At 40.5% G+C, this 23,646-nt stretch overlaps 1 protein-coding gene across 1 annotated transcript in view; it reads left to right on the top strand.

Moving 5' to 3' along the window:
* Positions 1-21,982, top strand: part of ngfra (nerve growth factor receptor a (TNFR superfamily, member 16)) — a 65,655-nt gene extending 43,673 nt beyond the window's left edge. The window contains exons 4-6 of the mRNA XM_033971285.2: positions 4,268-4,499; positions 6,950-7,173; positions 21,555-21,982. Of these exons, the coding sequence (XP_033827176.1) occupies positions 4,268-4,499; positions 6,950-7,173; positions 21,555-21,607 (509 nt within the window). The 3' untranslated portion in view covers positions 21,608-21,982. The remainder of the gene's footprint in view (positions 1-4,267; positions 4,500-6,949; positions 7,174-21,554) is intronic.
* The last annotated feature ends 1,664 nt before the right edge of the window (positions 21,983-23,646 follow it).

The following is a 23,646-nucleotide window of genomic DNA, read 5'->3' as shown; positions in this document are numbered from 1 at the left end:
CGCCTCGCACAGTGATGAGCTGTAACGACGAGGCCTTCAAGACGAGCGCAAAGAGCACATGGACATAATGCTTTTTATATTATGTTCTGCCAGGGAATGACAAAAGCAGGTTTTTGAATACTTTTCCACGTCAACACACCTTGAAATGGAAGCATATTTTCGCTAAAACGACATTGCAACGTTCTCTAAACCTATATATTTAGAACAGGTACAAAAAAGGGTAAAGTGGACTTCGTAATATGCAGATTATTGTTGGAAAATGGTGAGTTCAAGGACCAGTCGTAAACCATCAGATTCCGAAAGCCACCATATGTCATCAGGCCAAATTACAGGTCAGATCTGAGGAGAGACGAGCACACTCACAGAACACATTTAATTAATAAATTTTTTTGCACTACACTCTCACTATAATGCGGTTCACCTTTCATGGTCTCGCTGTTTCGCAGATTTTTTTGTGTAATTTTGCAGCCAAATTTACATAAATGTTGGATCGCAGTGTGACTCTGAAGTGCTGTATGTTTGTACGTTTTCTCCGCGACAAAACCCACAATGTCGATGAAACATTCTGCACCGACAAAGGCACTTACGAAGGTTTGAACTTTGAGAGAGTTTAAAGAAATAAAATGTGAGAAAAAGTTAATGCCTGTGTGAGAAAAGTGTATAAAGTGTGTGGTGAGGGGTTTTACAGCTGCAAAACATATAGAATAACTGTAAAAAATAAAGCTGACTACTTCACGGATTTTGCCTATTGCGGGTTATTTTTAGAACATAACCCCCACGATAAACGAGGGACCACTGTATGTACATCTCCAATGGAATACATGTTACCCAAATACTGTGGAACATTCTGGTAAAAGTAATAGCATATCCATAGAAACAGGCAGACAGGTAGCTCAGTTGGAGTGTTTGTCCGCTGATATGCAGGTTGGCGGTTCGAGTCCCGCTCTTGACGTAAACATTATTGATAGAGCGGTTAGATCTACTGACTCACAGGTTGGCGGTGTGATCCCAGCTCCCACAGATGAATACTGTTGTGTCCTTGGGCAAGACACTTAACCCACCTCACCCCCAGTGTCTGTGTACTCTGGTATGTGATAGGTGAGTGGTTCCTTGACGTTATCCAGTTAAAACTCTTTTACGTGTTGTTTAGCGTTGCACATTCGATTGCGCTCTCGCATATATCGCCACGTTACATCCGTGTACTCGATATGACCCGATAACACGTGACATATGAGGACTTTACATTTGAACATTTGGATTTATTCTGCACATGCCAACACCTCTCCTCACCCCAAACCAGGCTCATTCTCCCTGTGCTCTCAGCGCCTCAGCCAGAACCATCTGTCTTTGTGAGGCAGCTGCTGTGTGTGTGTGTGTATGTGTGTACGTGTGTGTGTGTGTGTGCAGCCTACCCACATCTGCTCTGGGACCTGGTGATTACGGCCCGACAAAGGCTCTCAGTGCAGATATGAAAGTGTCTACTCTGCTGCTCTTCAGTATATAGACATAAGCAGACACAGTGATGGGCAGATAGACTAAAGTGTGCTGGGTTTAGTTGTATTAGTTGTGCGTTTTACAAACGTGCTAGCTTTTCTGACCAAATTAGCACTAGATAAAAGGTAATTTGCATGATTTGATAGCGCACGTTGGCTTGTGTATGTGCATTACTTGACACTTGCACAATATTCCCTTGAGGCGAGCCACAGTAACACTGATAATAATAATGATAATAATAAAGGTCACACACAGCTCTATTCAAGCGGCTAAAGATGCTATCGTGTTGGTCCAAAGAACTAGAAGTGGAAGGGCATCCGACTTAAGCTGAAATCAGTGTAAAAATCCCTGCACGTTATGATTTTTTATACAATGTTACTGTGCTGCTAATGAGACATTCAAACATGCTTCACTCCCCACTGCTGCCTGTAGATGGCGACGTTTCATTTAAGGGTCCTCTGAGCATCACATGTTTTCCTCTGCACAGCCTATAGACAGAAGGAATGTAGCAAAGTAAAAGTAGTAACGTACGGGACTTAAGTAAATTTTTAGGTATCTGTACTTTATAGTAAAAGTCAAAAGTAAAATCTGTCAGTGAAGACGTTTCGCTGCTCATCCAAGTCACTTTTTTACTTTTACGTCAGTACATTTGAGAGAAATATATGTACTTTCTACTACACTACATTTTTGAAAAAGCTGAAAAGTAAAAGTATTTTTTATTATTGTTTGAGAGGTTTATTTTTTATGTTTTCATAATCTGAGCAAATTAAAATATACAAATACAAACAGCGAGGGGGAAAAAATGTGAACAAAAAAATTTGAACAAAATTCAGCTCAAATCTTTATCAAAATCACTACATCTGAAGCTTTGCTAGATCTGAAAATCTAAGTGAAATACTTTTTCTTCATGTGATACTTTTACTTGAGTATTTTTTTGCTCCAGCATCTGTACTTTTACTTACATAACAAAACTGAGTACTTCTTCCACCACTGTCTAGAGCAGGGGTGCTCAGACTTTTTCAGTATGTGAGCTACTTTTAAAATGATTGTGTCTGAAAGATCTACCACCTAATACAAAAATGTTAAACATATATTTATTTGTAAATGTATTATGAATTCTTACATGTACAGTGCATTTTTATGTACCTTGCACAACGTCATGAGATAATACTGCACAACACAATTGAACTTCTTACATGTTCATAATTACTTGTATGATGATTACTGCACTGAATAGAATCAGTGAGGGTTCATAGTTCGGGCAGTAGCTTCTGACAGGAGCCAGGAGTAAAATTGCATTTTTCGTTTGAAAGCGATAACAGAGCTAATCATGTTGATTACGGTTTTGTCTTTTTTTATAGCCATAAAAATCATGTTAAACGAAGTATCAGAATTTACTGCATTTTTTCACACAACTACTTCTATTTTACACATCCATTTGTATTTTTTTCTTTTACGCATCGAATAAATGACTGGGAAAATCCCCGCAGCACCCGCGCTCTCATTCGTCACCTTCGAGGGACAACAAAGGCAGATTACCGTAATGATGGTAAAATATTTAGATAGCTCCATGTCTCCGCTTTGAGACGGCATTTGAATTTGAATGAGAGCACGACTGGGCGCGGAGTTACGCTGCTGGCAAGTCCGCAACCGCGCTCTATCGGCGACGACAGGATCCGACGCTATAGGGATAAACAAACTCGCCCTTGTTTATGCGTGTGCAGCGCCCATGATGTGACCTAGGGTCAGGTCTGACTGGTTGTCCTGTATATTAGTCATGTGACTGGATGGATGATGGGACGTGATCTATCCAAAATGCCTTCGCGATCAACATCGCAATCGATGTAATGAACATCCCTGGTCTAGAGCCTCCATCTAGTTATAAAACCTGAAATACTGCTTCAAAGAAAGTCTGTCAGAACATATCAGAACAGGACATTTAAAAGTAAGATTCAAACTTGAAGATTTTATTGTCATTGTCATAGAACTGTTTCTGTATTTATTACTTATTCAAGTTACAAATATTACTTATGCATTTCCATAGATGTAGAAACTATGGCTGTATAACTGTGTATCTCCTGATAAAGTGTCCTTTTAATTTACCTTGTTGTGGGCCACATATAATGACATGGGGGGCCACATTTGGCCCATGGGCCTTGAGTTTGTGGATTACAGCATCAAATACTGCAGAGTTTTGATGTGGAATACAAAAACTACAAGAGCCCATCCAGTAACGCCATATACAGTGATGCGAAAAACACAAAATATATTTAGTTACAGAGTACTGATTTAAAATGGATTTTGTGAGTAAGTACTGCATTCTGAATACTTCAAATACTTTTACATCAAGTTGCATTTAAATTACAGAGTAAAAAATGCAACATAGGATCAAAAACAGCTGTTTTTATGTTTGTTACACATCTGTTCCCATCTTTGTAACTACAGAAGGAAAAATCACGCCTGAACTCACCACAAGAACAGTGTTTATTTTTCTCACTAATTATGTACAGTTTGAAGCCTAATACTGTAAGGTATTTGAAAAAGTAAAAGTACATGTATTCAATTACTTCCCAACACTGCCCTTAAATAACCCCAGTGTAAACATCAGTACAATAATGACATCGGTGCAGCACATGTGTAATAAACAGGAACAGTCTTAGCCTCGCAGAGACAGTCAGATATGTGGAGTTTTTCTCTTATTAAAAGGACAGTAATAAAGATATCCATTTAAACTTTCACATATTAATACCATATTCCTTCTTTCCCTTTACAGATCCTCTGCTTCCCACTTATGTCCCTCTGACGGACACAACTATGCCACTGCTCTCCACAAGCCTCTTCTTTCCTGATGGATCTGAGAGCCCGTTGCCGGGGGAGACCACCACCTCCAGCTCCGGTTCCCCGCGGTTCCTCGGAGGGGGGCTCAACGAGAACCTCATCCCCATCTACTGCTCCATCCTGGCGGCCGTCGTGGTGGGATTCATCGCCTACATTGTCTTCAAGAGGTAACTGGTCACATTTTTACACAGCACTTTTCCACCTTGAAGTCACTCAAAGCACTCACCCATTTGAACCGGCAACCTTCAGATCAGTGGGCAAACACTCGACCAACTGAGCCACGTTATTTATCTTACGAGTTACTACAGAACAACTTTGCATGAATAAAAACTCAAACTTTATGAGACTTTCTGGGCTGAGTACGATATGTAAATTGTCTTATTACATCAGTGTATATGTCCAAACAGGATATCGACTGAACCGATATTTGGAAGCCGATATCTGATACCAGAATTGTATCGTGCATCCCTAGGCAAAGCAAGGCAAGTTTATTTGTAGAGCATAATTCATACACAAAGTAATTCAAAGTGCTTTACAGAATAAGAAAGACATTAAAATCACACACTACAAAAAATCCTGGTTAGTCCAGGTTTAGTCCTGGTTCAGTTCTGGTTTCGTCCCGCTTTATTCCTGCTTTAGTCCCGGATTCTTCCCGGTTTCATCACGGTTTAGTCCAGGTTCAGTCCTGCTTTAGCCCTGATTTAGTCCTGGTTCAGTCCTGGTTTAGTCCCGGTTTAGCCCTGGTTTATTCCTGGTTAGTCCAGGTTCAGTCCTGGTTTAGTCCTGGTTTAGTACTGGTTTAGTCCTGGTTCAGTCCTGGTTTCGTCCTGGTTTAGTCCTGGTTTAGTCCTGGTTTAGTCCTGGTTTAGTCCTGGTTTAGTCCTCAGAGTGTGAGATGGTTCATGTGGCTCTAACATGTGGGAGATGTTCTTTGGTGCTGGTCCATGGAGAGACTTGTCTCAAGCAGAGCTGCTTTAAAGTCTATTCTCTGAGCCACAGGAGCCAGAGACCTGAGCACAGGACACATGTGTGAAGTACTTCCTGGTTCTAGTCAGGACCCGAGCAGCAGTGTTCTGTCTTAACACTTGTTTTATCTCTATATAACACATGCTTTCACTTTGTTGCGTTTCATTACTGGCACTTTACCCCTGTTATTGACCTGCACCTGGTTTATACAGACGATCACTTAAACCCACGGTGAGTAAGTCCCCTTTAAGGACACCACACTTAATACATTTCAGCCCTACAACATTTTAGTGAGCATATGCCGGCGGTGTGCGAGGAGAACACATCGGGAACAGAGTAAACAAGCTCATTACAAACATTGATTGGTTCAAAGTGGCAACAGGGGGGAAAAAACCCTACTCGGAGTCACGCACACATCTGGGTATAGCTCCTCATGTAATTATCGTCATGAATCAAGACACTTAGCACCCAATACATCATAAAGAAACGGTGGAAGACATGTTGACTAGCGCTAAAGTCCTCATGAATATTTCAGATATGGGCTCTGATGCAGCGTCAGGAGAGAATTGGAAAGCTTAATCAGTCGGTAATGGTTTAGAGTGGTCCTGTTGACAATCGGAGTCTCTTCCATTGATCACGGGCTTGTGCGGCTAAGAATAGCTCTGTTATGGTGCAGTGGATTGAATCAGATCACTGTTATGACGACTACGACGGAGAAGAGAAGAAGAGTTTGTTATGCTGCGTTTTAGCTACGATTTAAATAGCTAAAAAGGCTCGTAGAGAGATTGGACTCAAATAAAAGAGCTGCGGCTTCAAACTGATAATACTCAAGTGTAGGCAAGGAAGTACACACAAGTAGGAGTAAAAAAGTTGTGCTCCATGGAACTCCTGGTCAGTGGTGGAACGTGACGAAATAAAAGTAGGAAAGTACTGCACTGAAGTAAAAAATTTTAGGTATCTGAACAAGACTGAAAAGTTAAGGTATTTTTTATCGCGTGAGACCTGCTGAAAACACGTTCATAATTTGAGCACAACAAAAATATACAAATCTTGTGAGCTTTAAGTCATGTTATAATGCTGTTACTTCATCAAAAACAGACCTGGAGTTGTGTTTTGTTTCATTCACGAGTTTGCATAGCCCTTTATTATTAGTCTGTCTATATCTGCAAAGCTCAAAATGCTCTGTTCCACCTTGTGATGTCATGAAGTGGTAGTTTTGAAGTTAACAGCTACATTTTACCTTTAGTTCAGTAGAGAGTGACAATTCCAGGACTGAAATGATCCAAATGATTCTAGTGAAGGTGTGTGGAGTTTAAAAACACAGTGGAGCACTTCTTGTATCACCACATGATGACATCACAAGGTGGAACAGAGTGTTTTCAGTTTGAGAGGAGAAATATGCAGGGTTTGTGTGTTAAACATGTGTGAATGAAACAAACATAACACAGATCAGTTAATACTGCAATATGGGCCCTGTAAGAATGATTCAGGCTTATTAAGTGCTTCATTAAACTCTATTTATTATTAATTAAATCTTCGCGCGTGCTTCATTAAGGCTGGTGTAGTGCATTGATTATAAAGTGTTAGCAGTGCATTACATATTCATATATTTAGAGTCATTTAAACCCTTTGACCTGTCGTTTGTCTGCAGGTGGAACAGTTGTAAGCAGAACAAACAAGCGGCTAACAACCGAGCGGCGACCAACAACCAGATGGTGACCCCGGAGGGCGAGAAGCTGCACAGCGACAGCGGCATCTCCGTGGACAGCCAGAGTCTCCAGGAGCAACAACAACAACAGCAGCAACAGCAACAACAACAGCAACAGGCCCAGGCAGAAGTGCAGAGCCAGCCGACACACGCACCCGAGCAGATAGGTGAGAGTCGTACAGAGCCGTCAACGCCACTTATTCTACAGTGTAAAAGCCAAAAGTAAAGTCTGTCTGCAGTTAGCTCCTCCCTTCAGACAGATATAAGGCAGTGTCCAGCAGTAATCTGACCAGAACTGAAGAAGCGACTTGGATGAGCAAACGTCTTCACTGATGCAACGTTTTGTCCAGTTGACAGATTTTACTTTTGGCTTTTACTGTGAATCAGACCTGGACGACTGAGCGATTACACAGATGTAATTGTACACTGTATGAAACCTGCTGTTTGTTACCGTTAAATACAAATTAGTGAGTAAAAACTGGGATGAAACTGCACTGATGCGACTTTATATATTTGCCCCTTAAACTGAGATTTTAAAAAAAGCAAACAAACAGTTAATCAAAGGTCCTATATTACACAAACTTGACTGTTAAATCATGTTCTAATGTTGCTCCACTCAAAAACATACCTGGACACCCGAGCAGATAGATGAGAGTCATACAAAGTCGTCAAAGCCACTTATGCACCTTATAGTTACCATGGGCGCCGCCATTTTGATCCAGGTTGTTCTAAAGGGACTACGAGGCTGTTTTAAAGCCTCCAGAGACTCGCTGCAGTGTTGACTCGTTTACCACATGAACACTGAACGTTTTACACAAATGAACCTGCTTTATGTCACATTTTAGCAGCAAAACCTTTCCCAAATTCTCCATTGAAATGAACGGGATTCGCGCTTTAACGGAAGTGCCACCACAGAAAAAGGGGCAGGATAAGGTGAATATGGATTCTTGAATATTTGCTTAAAGGCGGACTGCTTAACTTTTGCAGATGTCCATATATTTTGTTGGTCTTCTAAAGATTTCTGTTTTTAGTTAAAGCTGACGTACCTCATTTTAACACCGTAGAAGGAGGAAGTACATAGCAGATCAAGCAGAGCCAATCAGAGCACTTACTTCCATGTTGATGTAATGAAAATGTATGATTATGAGATACAGCCTCATGTTGTCACAAAGGGCTTTTAAATTACACTCAATACACAAAATGTACTTACACCAGATGTGTTTTTGTGTCTCGTATCATTCAGAACAAAATCATTTGACCTCACACTTAAAGATTTGAGCGACTCTGCAGAAATCCATGCTGTTTATCCATCCTTTTTCTGTTTTATTCATATGCCACCATGTTTGTTTTGACCAATGGTGGAAGGCAACAAAGTAATAGTAGTAGTAGTAAAAGTAATACCTAAAAAGTAGAATTTTAACGCATCTGTACTTTACTCAATTTTACAGTGGGTACGTTTTACTTTTACTTTAGTACATTTGAGAGCAGTATCTGCACTTTCTACTCCACTACATTTATGAACATGATTGAAAAGTAAAAAGTACTTTTCATATGATTTGAGGGGTTATTTTTACCACGTTTATTTCCAGTCCAATTCATAAGTAATCATCAAATCATCAGGACTCATTGTTTAATCAATATCACTACATTTAACACTTTAACAAATGAACTAAACTCGATCAAAATCTGTGCGAAATACTTTTACTTTTTACTCTTAAAGTACATTTTTAAGCTTTAATACTTTTACTTAAGTGGATTTTTCCGTGTGATTTTTACTTTTACGGGCATGTCCCACCGGGTGGAGGCCCCAGGGACACGCTGGAGGGACTGTGTCTCTCGGCTGGCCTAGGAAGGCTTTGGGGTCCCGCCGGAGGAGGTGGAGGAAGTGTCTGGGGTGTGGGAAGTCTGGGCATCAGTGTCACTGCTTAGACTCCTGGATAAGAGGAAGAAAATGGATGAATGGACTGTTACTTTAACTTTTTTTTTAACTTTTTGTCTCAGTATCTGCACTTTTACTTGTTCGTTTGTGCTAGTCGTAGTAATCACACCCCTGGGACATCACCGTAAACATTTCCAGACGATATTTCTTCACAAACTCCTGTAAAAGTGTGTAATGTTGGACTTCGACGATGGGACTTGGCAAACTTATTCTGTTTTTCCAATACAATTATTCAGTCTTCGTTTCACTTTAAACCGGCCCATTTTATAAGCTTCAACATTCTTGACCCTCCCCGTCGCTGTGTTAACACTCAGATAAAACCCACACAGTTCACAGCCTTACATCAGCATAACTCAGCCCCGCTCTCCAGTCACTCACCGTCCCCCAAGATGTTCCCCCGATACGTCAAACATGTGCGGGTCTTTATCGGGCTTGTGAAATCGTCTTCTGCCTTTGAGCCAGCACTTCGTGGATTGAGATCAAAAGCGATATTTTAGACACGACTGGAATACAGCTGAGAGGCGAAGGCGGGTTGAGTCTGTGCATTCAAACGCTCCGTGATATATCTTCGGCCAAAGGAATGTGCAAAGCTGCTGTGACAGGAACACGCTCAACATTAGTGCTTATGGTTTTGTTGTTATTTTGGCAGCGGGTTTCTTAATGACAAATGTTCAGAGTTTGACATGAACATTACGACGGACGGAAAGCCGACACTGTCCCTTACTACAAGTGTGCATGCCAACGACATAGTGTGCACAGGCTGGGAAACGGCATATGCTTGATCTAGCGGTGCGATACTACTGCGCTATATTTGTACCAGAGGGGGCTTCAAGTATTTTAAGGGTGTCTGTAGCACAAATTCGGCCACGTCGCAAAATCGAGCTTGTTTTGTAAGAGGAACGCTGGACAAGCCATCTGGACGAAGCCAACATTTGAGACGTGTGCTGCATGTATACGGCCGCAGCATTAAGACGCAAATGGGAGAGTGCTTTAGTGGAATTACATTAGACTAAATCAGATCTGAAAGTTTTATTGTTAAGAGTAATACTTGCCGGTCTTGTTCGTGCTTAAAAGTGCACTATGGAACTTTTTTATGGAGGGTTTGCCACTTGGTTGTCTCTATGGAGATGTTAATGCTTTATCGGAAATGCAGAATGGCCTTACACTTGTAATCTCTGTGGAGACAAGCAATGAGGCAACCAGGCTATGTTATAGGTCAGGTCTGTGCAGAGGTGATCCCTTTCAATTCAAATCAATTCAAGTTTATTTATAAAAGCATTTTCAATCTGGTCGTATCTATAGAAAGAATGATAGACTGATATTGTGCACCGTTTTCACGCTTTTTCTTACAGTGTATGAATGTGCATTGTGTTCTGCGTCCTGATTGGCTGAGGGACTGTAGACCATTGTCCATCAGTCTCCTCTGTGCCGTGTCTCAGTACAGAATGTGTTCAGACAAATTTACATAAATGTTGGATCACAGTGTGACTCTGAAGTGCTGTATGTTTGCAAGTTTTCTCCTCGACAAAACCCACAATGTCGATGAAACGTTCTGCACCGACAAAGACACCTACGAAGGTTTGAACTTTTAGAGGTTAAACAAGAGAGAAATGTGAGAAAATGTTAATGCCTGTGTGAGAAAAGTGTATAAAGTGTGTGGTGAGGGGGTTTTACAGCTGCAAAACACATAGAATAATTGTAAAAAATAAAGCTGACACTTCACGCGTTTCGTCTATTGCAGATTATTTTTAGAACGTAACTCCTGTGATAAATGAGGGACCACTGTACACAGATGCACACACATAGTTGTATAATTGTTAAAGTTTTTGTCATGGTTCTCAAAAATTCCTTGCTGTGGTCGAGTTGCTTGCACTTGTGGTCTCTATATATAGCAGCTAATGGCATCTCAGTTTAAGCGGGAAATGTTTTTTGTTTTTTTTTTCTTAGCAAAAAACATGCTGCACTCACACACCATTTTATTTCCTTATTTAAATAACCTATATTTTATTTTAATAGATAATTTTTTTCAGACCAAGGTTTAGTTTGTTTTCATGTCTGACAGTTTGTACTGCTCACCAGCGCCTCACAGTGGTCACGTGATGTTGCTGTGACGTGTCCAGTCAGCTGAGTTAAACAAGTTTTGGCGCAATATGCCGTCTTAAATTGGTAAAACGAAATACGTAAACGTGGCCAGGGGACTATAAACTGGGACGAGGGGCGTTTTTACTCTCACGGACCTGTCCTGAAGAAGTCGGACTGCAGATGGCGCTGTCGTCCTGCCTCCACAGGTAGAGAGACAGCGCCAAAACCCAATATATTAAAATAAATTATCGGGAGTCCAGATAAACTCATTGGACTGAACAGCGCATACATTTGCATATTTATAGTTAAGTTGATTTGTCCATGTACTGAATGAGAGAATCGTTCTTGAAAAAAAAGCTTCTATTGTAACTGAATCCATCCAGCTGACTGACATCCGACCTCAACACGTCTCTCTTATTTAGAATATCTTTTTCCTTCCGAGTCCTTTATAATTTGAAAGAGTAGCCTGTCAGTTATTACACGCCGATATGATGTCGGAACCAAACAACTGCTCAGCAATGCTATAAACAACCCCGCTCACTGTGTCCTTGATAGTCTCCATTACTTTCTAATGAGCCTGGGGGAAACTCATTCATTTTTTTCCTCTTTCATTTAGCGACAGAACAAAAACTACGACCAGTAAAAGGTTGTATTCCCTCTCTGTGATTGGTTGAGTGTTTTGTAGACTGCTCTATTAACCTTGGCACCTCTTAAAGTGATAGGCTCATTAGCAGGTGTTAGGAGACAGGATCCAGCTCGGGCCCCATGCCTCTCGTAGTCAGATCCAGCGCTCGCGTTTACTATGTGCTAATTGGCAATGGCAACGCCTGTGGGCACGGAAGCATTAAACAAAGAAGAACATGCTCAATAGTGAAAAGACCACGGACTTGTCTTAAGCCAATAATGTCCTAAGAATTATGCAATAAATCCCCGATAATCGCGGGGGGTTTCCTGTTCCTATTGAGGATATTTTTGGCAGCTGGAGTAATTGGAACTAAAACAAATCTTATAAGCTTTTAAAAGCAGCTATAAAACTGTTAAAATACATTATAGTTTGACTGACAGCATTCAGGAAGATGGAGACTTAGACCTGTCACAATCACTATATCGACTTATTGGTCAATATATTAAAGATGGAACAATATTTTTGGGAGGCGGCAATATTTATCAGTACTTTTTCTTTGCAGAACTGGGAAATTTCTGGTTATTTTTTTGCTATATGATAAGATTTAAGCTGTAAAAGGTTGAATAAGTAACTTCTTTGGCTCAGTACAGATGAAAACTAACAACTAAAGTGTTTCATTCTGTTGTTTATTTATTGCAGCTCATGATTTTTTAACAATACTGTAGATTTAGAACAGTTTTTGAGGTTTGAATCTGCTCTTGGGTTTCAATATTATCGTTTATTGTCTATATTTACTTCAGCGATATATTGAACTTAAAAAAAAAGCCAAGCCAGTTAAGATAAGCTACTCAATGCAGGCTCCCCATCTCCATTTGAATCCTCCAGTCCAAACACCACACTCCTTCCTCCTCTCGGGGTTGTGAATATTGAATGCGTTTAAATTTTAAACAGGTTTGAATACTTCACACTCTCTTCACTCCTGAGTCCAGTATTTGACCCACAGACTGTATAAAGAAGTGGACTAAGTGAGTGTGACGTCACCACAGCGTTCAGCTCCAGTCAAATGAAGCTCATCGAGGCTAGAGCTGTTATAGCGCCAAATTTGGGGTCGAGTTCCATATTTGGAATTCTGACCATGAGTATCATAGCAACCAAAAAAACAATAATGTTCATATCTTGATTTACAGACACAACAGCGAAATCAAAACCCTGGGATCATGTAGAGCGGGTTAATACGAACATTTAAGACCAAAATGACGAGTCTGACAGCAGAAGTTACAGAGAAAGGGGACACAGTTTTTCAATAGAAAGTGAAATAGAGCCACAGTCGATGGAGCCGGAAGCGCACACATGATCATTTCCTATTTGGAACACGAGCTAGCAGGTTAGCTATGTCCATTTATGTATAGTCAATGATTTGACCTCACTGCTAAGTTAAAAAAAAATCAATCAAATGAAACGGTTGCAATCAGTGAGGGTTGTTCCAGATCATGTAACAAAAGTTAACTAGATTCATTTTAGCTGCTCTACATCCGTGTTAAATGTTATTGGACTATAGAATGTTGTGATGTCATCTGAAACCCAGCAGAAACGATTCCTACAATTGCAAATTCAGAAAAAAAAAAATCTCTTATTTTTGATCCACTCTTGTTAAAAGCACTGTACCTGATTTGTACTGACTTAAAAACATGAGTTCATTCTTAAACTTGCAGCGACTTTGCATCAATCCAAGGTCATTCCTCACCTTCCTCTGGCATTCCAAATCATTCACAGCGATGAGTTCATAAGCGCTTTTCACAACTTTCCGAGACCAGAGCGGAGTTTTATAGTCATAGTTATGCTACAAACAACTAGCATGCTAAAAAGCACTTCATAATTAGACACAGTCAGCACACATCAGTTTCACTTTGACCCCAAGTGCTGCTTTTACAATATATCTGTACGGGGGCAAAAAATAAATAAATAATGGGTACAGCCGCTTTAATGTTGCTGTCTGTCCATCCAGGAACTGAATCCAGGACCTTCTAGCTATGCAGTGAGTCTTAACTGCTGCACCATCAATTATTTGTCACCCCTGATTGCATTATATTACAGAAAAAAGCAGTAGGTTGAAATATTGAATAATACAACTTGTGAAAATTGTCAGCTATGGCCGATATTAAAAAGAACACATCATCTTTGCTGTCAGCGGAGAGGTCATTCAGTCAGATTTAGAGACGTGCGAAGGGTGGGCAGACTTTCAAAATGAAAAATTGGGACACACCTGGTAATATTATCCATTCTCGTCTCACCTGTGTGCCAGTCATAATGTGAAGGACTTCTGTTGGTGCATTTTTTTGCCTTATGCTCATTTACAAGCACCGTTTTTGCATTTTAGCTAGACAAATGACAATATATTCCTGTTCCTGGGCTCAGATTGGTCAAAAATATGAACATCTGGGAAATTTCTTGCATAAAATTGAATCAAATCACTTGTTTTGGCTAAATCTGCTGGGACAGAGGACACAGGGCTGAGAACTTGGACTGTCCCAGGTCAATGAGGGATGTTTCTTCAGCCTAGGCAAAATGCAATTTAGTTACAAAATGGCTACAGCTACTTTAATGTTGTTGCTAAACCGGCCCATGCAGGAATCGAATCCGGGACCTTCTAGCTAAGAGGCGAGAGTCTTAACTGCTGCACCACCACCAGATATAGACACACATGTGATAAAAAAGATGAGAAAACCCCCAAACAAAACACTCACCTCCAAAATGAGGCATAGGGAGGCTTTGAAAAGCAGGTAGAGAGATGCTATGGGTGCACATACTCATCAAGGAATCGAAATTGTGACCTTCTAGCTACGGGGTGAGAGTCATAACTGCTGCACCACCACCAGATGTAGACACCTAAGTGATAAAAAAGATGAAAAAAAAAACCCAACAAAACTCAAACTCAACTCCAAAATGAGGTGTAGGAACGTTTTTAAAAGCAGGTGAAGACACTATTGGTGCATTTATTCATTCAGGAATAAAATCTGGGACCTTCTAGCTATGGGGTGAGAGGGTTAACTGCTGCACCACCACCAAATTTAGACACGCAAGTAATACAAAAGATGTAAAAAAAAAACCCCAACCAAACTCAAACTCAACTCCAAAATGAGGTGTAGGAAGTGTTTGAAAAGCAGGTGAAGATGCTACTGGTGCATATATTCATCCAAGAATCAAAATTATGACCTTCTAGCTATAGGGTGAGAGGCTTAACGTCTGCACCACCACTAGATTTAGACACATAAGTGATAAAAAAAAAGATGAAAAAAACCCCCCAAACAACACAACTGAAACTCAACTCCAAAATGAGGTGTAGGAAGTGTTTGAAAAGCAGGTGAAGATGCTACGGGTGCATATATTTATCCAAGAATCGAATCTGTGACCTTCTAGCTACGGGGCGAGAGGCTTAACTGCTGCACCACCACTAGATTTAGGCACACACGTAATTAAAAAAGATGAAAAAAACAACAACAAAAAAACGAACAAAACACTCAAATCCAAAATGAGGTGTAGGAACGTTTTTAAAAGCAGGTGAAGACACTATTGATGCAAATATTCATTCAGGAATCAAATCTGGGACCTTCTAGCTACGGGGCGAGAGGGTTAACTGCTGCACCACGAATTGCTTCACATCGCTGGTTGGATTATATTACAGAAAAAGCAGTTATTCAGTCAGATTTAAATATATAAGTGATAAAAAAAGATGAAATCCAACGTATGACTTATGACAGTGTGGCGACTCGAGATGAGGGGTGAGTTTGACGATGGCAGAGTGTCCGCCCTCGTCATGTGGGCAGATGACAGGCAGCGGTGACGCAGCGATCGGCTTTCACTGAAACCAGAGCGCAGCCATGTGACTCATATAGCCTACATTATACTGCTGTGTTATGTTACGAACAGAAGTCACGACTCCCGGTGTCCTACTCCACAGACCTTGAACAAAATATATACAGTGATGGGAAGAGTACTTAGAAAATGTATTTAGTTACCTGCATTAAAATGTATTTCGTGACGTGTTCCGATACATGGGCTAATCAGAGTACTGCGATCTGAAATATGAATGGATATGAATGAATGAATACTTTTACACCCAGATGCGTTTAAATTATAGAGTAAAGACTCAGCATACGATTAAAAACACAATTTCTTCTGTATTTATTTATCAGTTATTTAAATTATTCTCACTAATAACGTACAGTTTGAAGTCTAAACTGTGTGATCGAGTACGAAAATGTATTCTTTTGATTTTACAAAGGTAATTCTGTATTCTGAACAGGCCCGTCGACAGAAAATTGGGGGCCTGGGGCAAGAAGTCTTAAATGGACCCCCCTCTAATATAAACTAATAGGAAGAGTGGAATTCAGGGCCCCCTAAAACCCCGGGGCCCAGGACAGTAGACCCCTTTTCCCCCCTCTGTCGATTCTCCTGATTCTGACCAAATACCACCAAATGAAAGAGAAACTGTACTGGAATACGAGTACTCAAAATTAAAATTCATATATATATTAAAAGTGCAATATGTCACTTTTCAAGACGGGGAGTCACCTGCTTTATCGCTATGGGGATGGTAATGCTTAGCCTGGGACGTTCCACAGAATGACATCTAACTTATTCATCTCCAGACCAGCAGGTGACAAAATCAAGCCAAGTTACCTGTCAGATCTGTGGAGAGGCGACCACGCATGCTCACAATAAGAATCTGTATGTTTAAAGGATTTTTTTGGGCAATGAAACATCTGTAACTGAATAAATGAAAGGTAAATATGTTGGAACATTCAAGCTAAAGCGTTAACATCTCCATGGCAACAAGCAAGTGACGGACATTGTGTGAAAAGTTACATCATGCATAATAGAATCCACACGGAAATGCACTAAATTCGTTGCTATGGATTTTGGCTTTTGTTCTCCTGAGGTTGAGACACCAAATCATCACGCTCCTTATGTTATTTTTGTGCCAGATGCCCTTCCAAACGTAACCCTCTTGTTTTACAATGATCCACTGTGGTGATTCAAATACATAATCATACCATTGTCCTTAATAGTGCTGATAATCATTTGTTTCTTTTCAATCACCCATTTCCAAGCAGGTCAAATCAGAGAGTTAATAAATGTGTATAGACCGTGCCCATAGAGATCACTAAAAAGCCATAAGTGGAGGATTTTCCCAAGGACTCTTTGTGATTACGACAATCTCCATCTCAAGTTCAACCGCAATCCACAATTTTAACTTTAGCTTACAGCCGCGGGTCCAATCAAGACCAAACAAAAGCTCTGATTAGAAAGAACGAATCCCACTCTGCCCATTTGAGTTCACGTTTCACTGCAGACCTGGTTCAGACACAGGCAGCTTGCATCGATTCCTGAAATGAGGTTACACTCGATAAAGCTTTAGGTAGCGGTCCATGTGGCTAAAATTATAACTCGACTCCAAAACGAGGCGAGGAGACGGTTTGAAATGCCAGGTGAAGACGCCATGGGTGCATATATGGTAGCAGGTGCGTGTGTGTCGGAGGATATGGGAATGGTTAGGATCTCTGTCTCTGCTCTGTGTCACCGCCGCTGCCTGTGGAGTGTCTGCATAAACAGGAAGGATGAGGGGATGAGGGGATGAGGGGATGTGGACCGGGGCCATCTGCATAAAGTGTGAACCAAAGCAGAGGCGCCAGGTCCAAAAACAAAACAGAGGGAGGATAGAAAGAGAGAGAGAAAGAGAGAGAGAGCAAAATAGGTGCGGGCTACGGAATTCTTTGGACTTATTGTGACAGTTCCCAAACCGTGAGTGAAGAGGGTTGTGCAATTCATATCAGGAACAGGCCCGGCGGCAGAAATACGGGGGGCCGGGGCAAAAAAGCCTCACATGGGTGCCCCCTAGAGCCAGATTTTTCTATAGCTAACGTTGTGGTCTGTCATGAAATATTTAAACGATAAATTTACCAATATTTAACCTGATAATTTCTACGAGCGACTAGAATTACAACACAAATCTGCATTTTAATAGTATTTATTTTGCCCCCCCCCTCCCCCATTATTCATTATTCATTTTTGTGATTATTTAGTAATTGTAAGGACTAAGGATAATGATTATAATCGTATAAGAGTCTAAATGAGGTCATTCACTTCACAAAAAGGATGCTTTATTATCTGTAACTTCTTCTACTGCTTAAACATTTATTTATGATTGATGTAAAATACTGAGGAAACATCATGTCTACAGAAATGGGAAGAGTACTTTAGTTACAGAAATACTTGGATTAAACTGTATTTTGCAGTATTTCGTTACATTGTCCAATCAGAGTACTGTATTCTGAATATTTAGAATACTTTTACACAGATTTGCATTATATTACAGTGTAAAAAAGCAAGACATATAATTATATAAGTGGTTGTTATGGATTTATTTAGAGTCTAATTAGAAAAGAAAAAGCATACCTGCTTCACCAAGAGCTGTGTTTTGTATTTTTCTCACTAACACTGTGCAGTTAAAAGCTAAAACTGCTTGATGAAGTACTGCCATGTACTGTATCTTCCAGACTATAAGTTGCACTTTTTTTCATAGTTTGGCTGGGGGTGCGACTTATACTCAGATGCGATTTATATGTGAAATATATGTTTTTTTCTTCGTTATTATGCATTTTTTGGCTGGTGCGACTTATACTCCGGAAAATCATTTTAATTTAGAAAAGTAACTGTACTCTGAATACCACCAAATCTAAAAGTAACTGCACCAGAATACAGTCACTTAAAATTAGTATTCAGAGTATTTTTGGTTACTGCGCAACGCTGCAGATCAGAGCCCTGTTGGGTTTATTGCAAATTGGTTTTAGTCCTGGGATCTAGATGGATTATCTGGCAACCCAAATGAGGGTTGCTGGTTCATTCTGCTTTTTCATTGGATAATCAGCTTTGAACCAAAACAGAAATGGTATAATAGTGAAAAGAGATTATATTTTTCTATCGCACTGTATTTAAAGTTCACAAAAAGTCCCATCCAAAGTCATTTTTTCAAGCCGAGATGCTCAGTTGACTCGTCTTCACTGCCTTTTGTCAGTTGAGTCAGATGTAAAATGTACAATCAAATAAATATACAAACAGACCCCTGCACATATCTCATCTGTAGTAAATGGTTAGATTGAGTCCTGGGACGCTCACAAACCCCTCTCTCAAACGCCTCCACATTCCCGGCGCGTCTCCATGGCGGCGCCCGGTCCCTCCGCAGGTTAAGAGGGTGCTGGGAAAAGCGGCCGTTTGTCCCTCGTCCTCATTAGCCTATAATGACGGAGCTCTGGGCTTTCACTGACAGAACAGGGACCTCCACAGGGACCGGCAAACTGACAGAAAGAGAGATTGTGAAAAGCAATTATTTTTAAATCTGTGCTCATCCTGATATCCAGTGAACTAAACGCTCGAATTAGGATGTTTTTTGCGCAATATATTTTTATTTATTCAGGTTTTATTCATTTAAAAATTTGCTTTTTTTGGGTTTGGCTGGTATTAGTAGTAATGTTGGAGAAGTTATGGTGGTAATAGAAGTGACAATCTCCCAGTTATGAGCCAAATAAGTCTTTTTTTCTCCACTTGTATCTTACTAATTGCATGGGAAGCTAGTAGTATTCATATTGCTAGTTATGATAGTCAAAAGCAATACACTTTTTTACATAATGCATATAATATTATTCAATTAAAATCTGTCCCATTGCTTTTTTGTTTAAATCAAAAGCAGTTATTTTTAAATCTGTGCTCATCCTGACATCCAGTGAACTAAACGCTCTAATTTGGATGTTTTTTCACAATGTATTTTTATTTGTTCAGTTTGTATTCATTTAAAATTTGGCTTTTAGGTTTGGGGAGTATTAGCAGTAATGTTGGAGAAGTTGTAGTGTTATTTAAAGTTGTGATCGCTCTGCCTGGTAAATCCAGACAAATCTCAGTCAAACGTGATCGTCCAATCAGATTTGTTTATTTCAGTGACACATGTGAAACGAAGAAGCTCATTGGTCACCTGTGTTACAAATAAAATCACATTTCTCTCAAGTCAGATTAACAGAGTTTAGGCTTCATTTCTGCAGAAATCTGCCATGTTTTTCAGCATTTTTTTTCCTTTATTTCTTTCGATATGGACGGACAATGCATGTCCCTGATTGGCTAATCCATCTGTCAATCATCAGGAGTTCAGCAGTGACTAGACTCATATCTTTGAACAGTGTGCGGATCCCAGGCAAGTAAAAAGGAAGCTAGCAGTATTTGTATTAGCAGCAAAACCAGTACAGTTGTCCCTCACCTTTACCTTTCTTGGCCTCGCTGTTTTGCAGATTTTTTTTTTGTTGCAGTTTTCATGTTGTTGTTTTTTTTTACAGCATATGAGCGTGCACTGTGTTCTGCGTCCTGATTGGCTGAGGGACTGTAGACCATTGTCCATCAGTCTCCTCTGTGCCGTGTCTCCTGTACAGTACAGAATGTGTTCAGGCAAATTTACATAAATGTTGGATCGCAGTGTGACTCTGAAGTGCTGTATGTTTGCAAGTTTTCTCCCCGACAAAACCCACAATGTCGATGAAACGTTCTGCACCGACAAAGGCGCCTACGAAGGTTTGAACTTTGAGAGAGTTTAAACAAGAGAGAAATGTGAGAAAATGTCAATGCCTGTGTGAGAAAAGTGTATAAAGTGTGTGGTGAGGGGGTTTACAGCTGCAAAACATATAGAATAATTGTAAAAAAAATAAGGCTGACTACTTCACGGATTTTGTTTATTGTGGGTTATTTTTAAAATATAAAATAACAAAATGAGGGATCACTGTACTAGCAAAACCAGTACATGCAGAGTAACTGTTGTAGTAGTCAAAACAATACATTTTTCCATTACATTCTAGTTTAAATTTTCAAGTACCAACTTTTAGAATCTATTTGTTTTACTTTTTGCCAACAGTTCCTCATGGCCGTGCAGCACAGATAAGATTCACAAAAATAGCTGTACAAAGCCTCTGTGCTGAAAGCGCCGTGCATCTCATTAAGGTCTAATTACTCCAATCAGACGACAATATAACTTGAGTGGAAGTACTTAGCACTGCCTACATCACGCTGCTTTAAACACAGGTTAAAATGGAGTCTAAACGATTTGGAGTCTCCCTGTGGTTTAAACACTCGCACCGTTCTCTCGTTCACTGCGTTTTTACACACCAAAAGTCTGCTCTTTATCTGATCTGAAGTTTTAGATTCTGGAAATGTAAATTGCTCGAGATAATCTTGCTTCTCTCTAACTGATTCTTTGTGGGGTAACAGTTGGTCAGTTGGTCGGCATTTGCCCCATTGATCTGAAGGCTGGTGACACGGAAAATTAACAACGAAAAATGTAACTTACAGCTCCATCGACTCTGGCTCCAATTCACTTTCTATTGAAAAACTGTGTCCCCTCTCTCTGTAACTGCTCCTGTCAGACTCGTCATTTTGGTCTTAAAATGTTCGTATTAACCCGCTCTACATGATCCTTGCATTTTTATTTCACTATTGTGTCTGTAAATCAGGATATGAACATTAATAACAGACCAATCAGGCGTCTTTTTTTCCCTGAGGTCACTTACGCAAGCGTTAGTAGCAGGTTTGATTGACAGCGTTGCTAAGCGAAAAGGGGCGTTACCTTCAACAGCCTCTCTCTGGATTGGCTCTATGGTTGCTATGATACTCGTGGTCAGAATTCCAAATATGGAAGTCGGCTCCAAATTATCCGCTATACCTGCTCTAGCCTCGACGAGCTTCATTTGACTGGAGCTGAACGCTGTGGGTGACGTCACATTCACTAAGTCCACTTCTTTATAAAGTCTGTGGTGATTACTTCAGTTATCAGATGTCCCCAGTGACACTTTTCTGTTTTTCTTTTGCAGTTGTGCGAGTAGATGGTGGACCGCAGCCCGACTCCCCCCCTCCTGAGGTCTGAAGAGAGGGCGGGACAACACACAGGAAGAGGAACTCAATCTCGGACTCAAAAAAACAACAAAAAACAAAAAGGGGGCTCAAGTAGTTTCAGAGCAAAGACATTGGTGAGGCCCCCTAAACCGGAGCGTTGAATGAGACTCTTCAGGAACCTGGAGGACAATGGAAAACCCAGTGCCTAGACTTTTATGGCAATATCAACCACTATCTTTACCAACATCACTGTACAAGGACACAACTCATTATGGTGTGATCTTAGTTTAACACTCTTCAAGTTTGGTCCTATGCCATCATGTGTATCTGCCATCATGTGTGCACTGGCTCTATGATTTCTTTTACATCAGATGCCCTCCCGTATGCTTTCCATTTATCAAGGGTTGCAACTGTCACATGTCATGGATGCACAGACTAAACACACTTTTTATTATATACATTCATAATATAGTAATAATGCTTTTACAGGTGGCAGTTTGCATCTTTGACCCCTCGCACCAACGCCAACAATCCACTTTCATGCTAGGTGATGTGGGTGAAGTGTCAGAACAACGGAATTTGTTGGTCTGAGCAGGAATTGATCCTCTGACCTGCAGGTTAGGGGACCAGAGCTCTAACCACTGAGCCACTGTCACTTCATTTAAAATCTTCGCTAGCACTTAATGCATCGATAGCCCCATCCGCTAGCAACACAGTTAGTATCTCATGTTTATTTTCTTCAAAGTATGGGACATTTTACGCATGGATGTCGCTGCAAAACTCATTATTTTTCTCTGGGTGAATCCTGATGCATTTTGAATTTAGAAGGCTGCATCTACACAGTAAAATTAACATTGACAGTGAGTAGTTTTGCCACAGTAAAAAAATAAAACTTGACTTTGATACTAAAGAAAAAGATTGATACTCGAGACCAATTTCGATACAGAAATGATAAAAACACAACACACATTTCAACATATATGAATCAAAACTATTCAAAAACTGTTTATATTCCCATGTGAAGTATTTTAATATCAATACTTGTTCAAATGTGTATCTAGTTTTAGTGTATCAGTCTTTCTTCTGACAACCCTACAAGGAAACAGCTCGCCATACGCCTCGCCAAACGCCGACGCCGTTTCCTGTGCCCATTTTCACTCCGTCCATTTCCTCTTTAAACACACATGAAACGTTTATGCCTATTCGGGTAAACAGCTAGAAAGAAAGTCCATTATCTCGTTGTCTCTCCTCTGTTTCATCCATCTTTCCTTCTGTGACGATGTAATCTGGCTACGCTCTGCTCCATCAAGCCCCCGCCGCCCCGTGCCCGGACCCAGCAGGCGAGTCGTGAGTCACCCCTCTACTTTCCCCCACATTTTAGTTATTTACCGCAGAAACTCTTGGAGGCATTAAAAGCTCCGGTGCCATTGTTGAGTCATAATGTTTGAGGGAAAGGTTGCATTACATCGCAGTCTCTCTTTCTCTCAGTGTCTACAGTATAACATCCATCTCCCACAGGAGCACTTTGGTAGTATTTTTGTTATTTTATGCTATTGCTTCGCTGGTTTGAGTTACAAGTCTGAATCAGCAGCGGGGAGATACGAAAGGAGACACGTTTTGACTCACCGAATGCGCTGACGGGGGAAGCCATGGTGTCAGGTCTGACGTCACGTCCAGAGATACAGGAATTCTGTGAACAAGAACAAAACCAATTAGGGATGCACCGATCGATTTGTCAATTCTGGTACAGATTCCGATACTATGGGCTTTGTTGGCGCAATAATAGTCGTAGTAGTCACATTTTTATATAGTGTTTTTCCACCTTCAAGTCCCCCAAAGTGCTTTATATCAAGGAACCACTCACCCATTCACTCACACATTCATGCACCAGTTTACGCAGACATGGAGAGGGAGATTCGAACCATCAACCTTCGGATCCGTGGGCAAACGATCTAACGACTGAGTACCTGCCGATGCCCGATATTAACCGATACCAAAGTGAAGAAACTGAACACAGAGTTTACTTCATTAGAACATAAATAACTGGTCCAAACGTGTTACGTAGCTGTT

This window comes from Periophthalmus magnuspinnatus, chromosome 8 (genome assembly GCF_009829125.3).
Source record: "Periophthalmus magnuspinnatus isolate fPerMag1 chromosome 8, fPerMag1.2.pri, whole genome shotgun sequence".
Taxonomy (NCBI): domain Eukaryota; kingdom Metazoa; phylum Chordata; class Actinopteri; order Gobiiformes; family Gobiidae; genus Periophthalmus; species Periophthalmus magnuspinnatus.
Note: the sequence above shows the minus strand (reverse complement) of the source record. Positions and strands in the feature narration are given on the sequence as shown.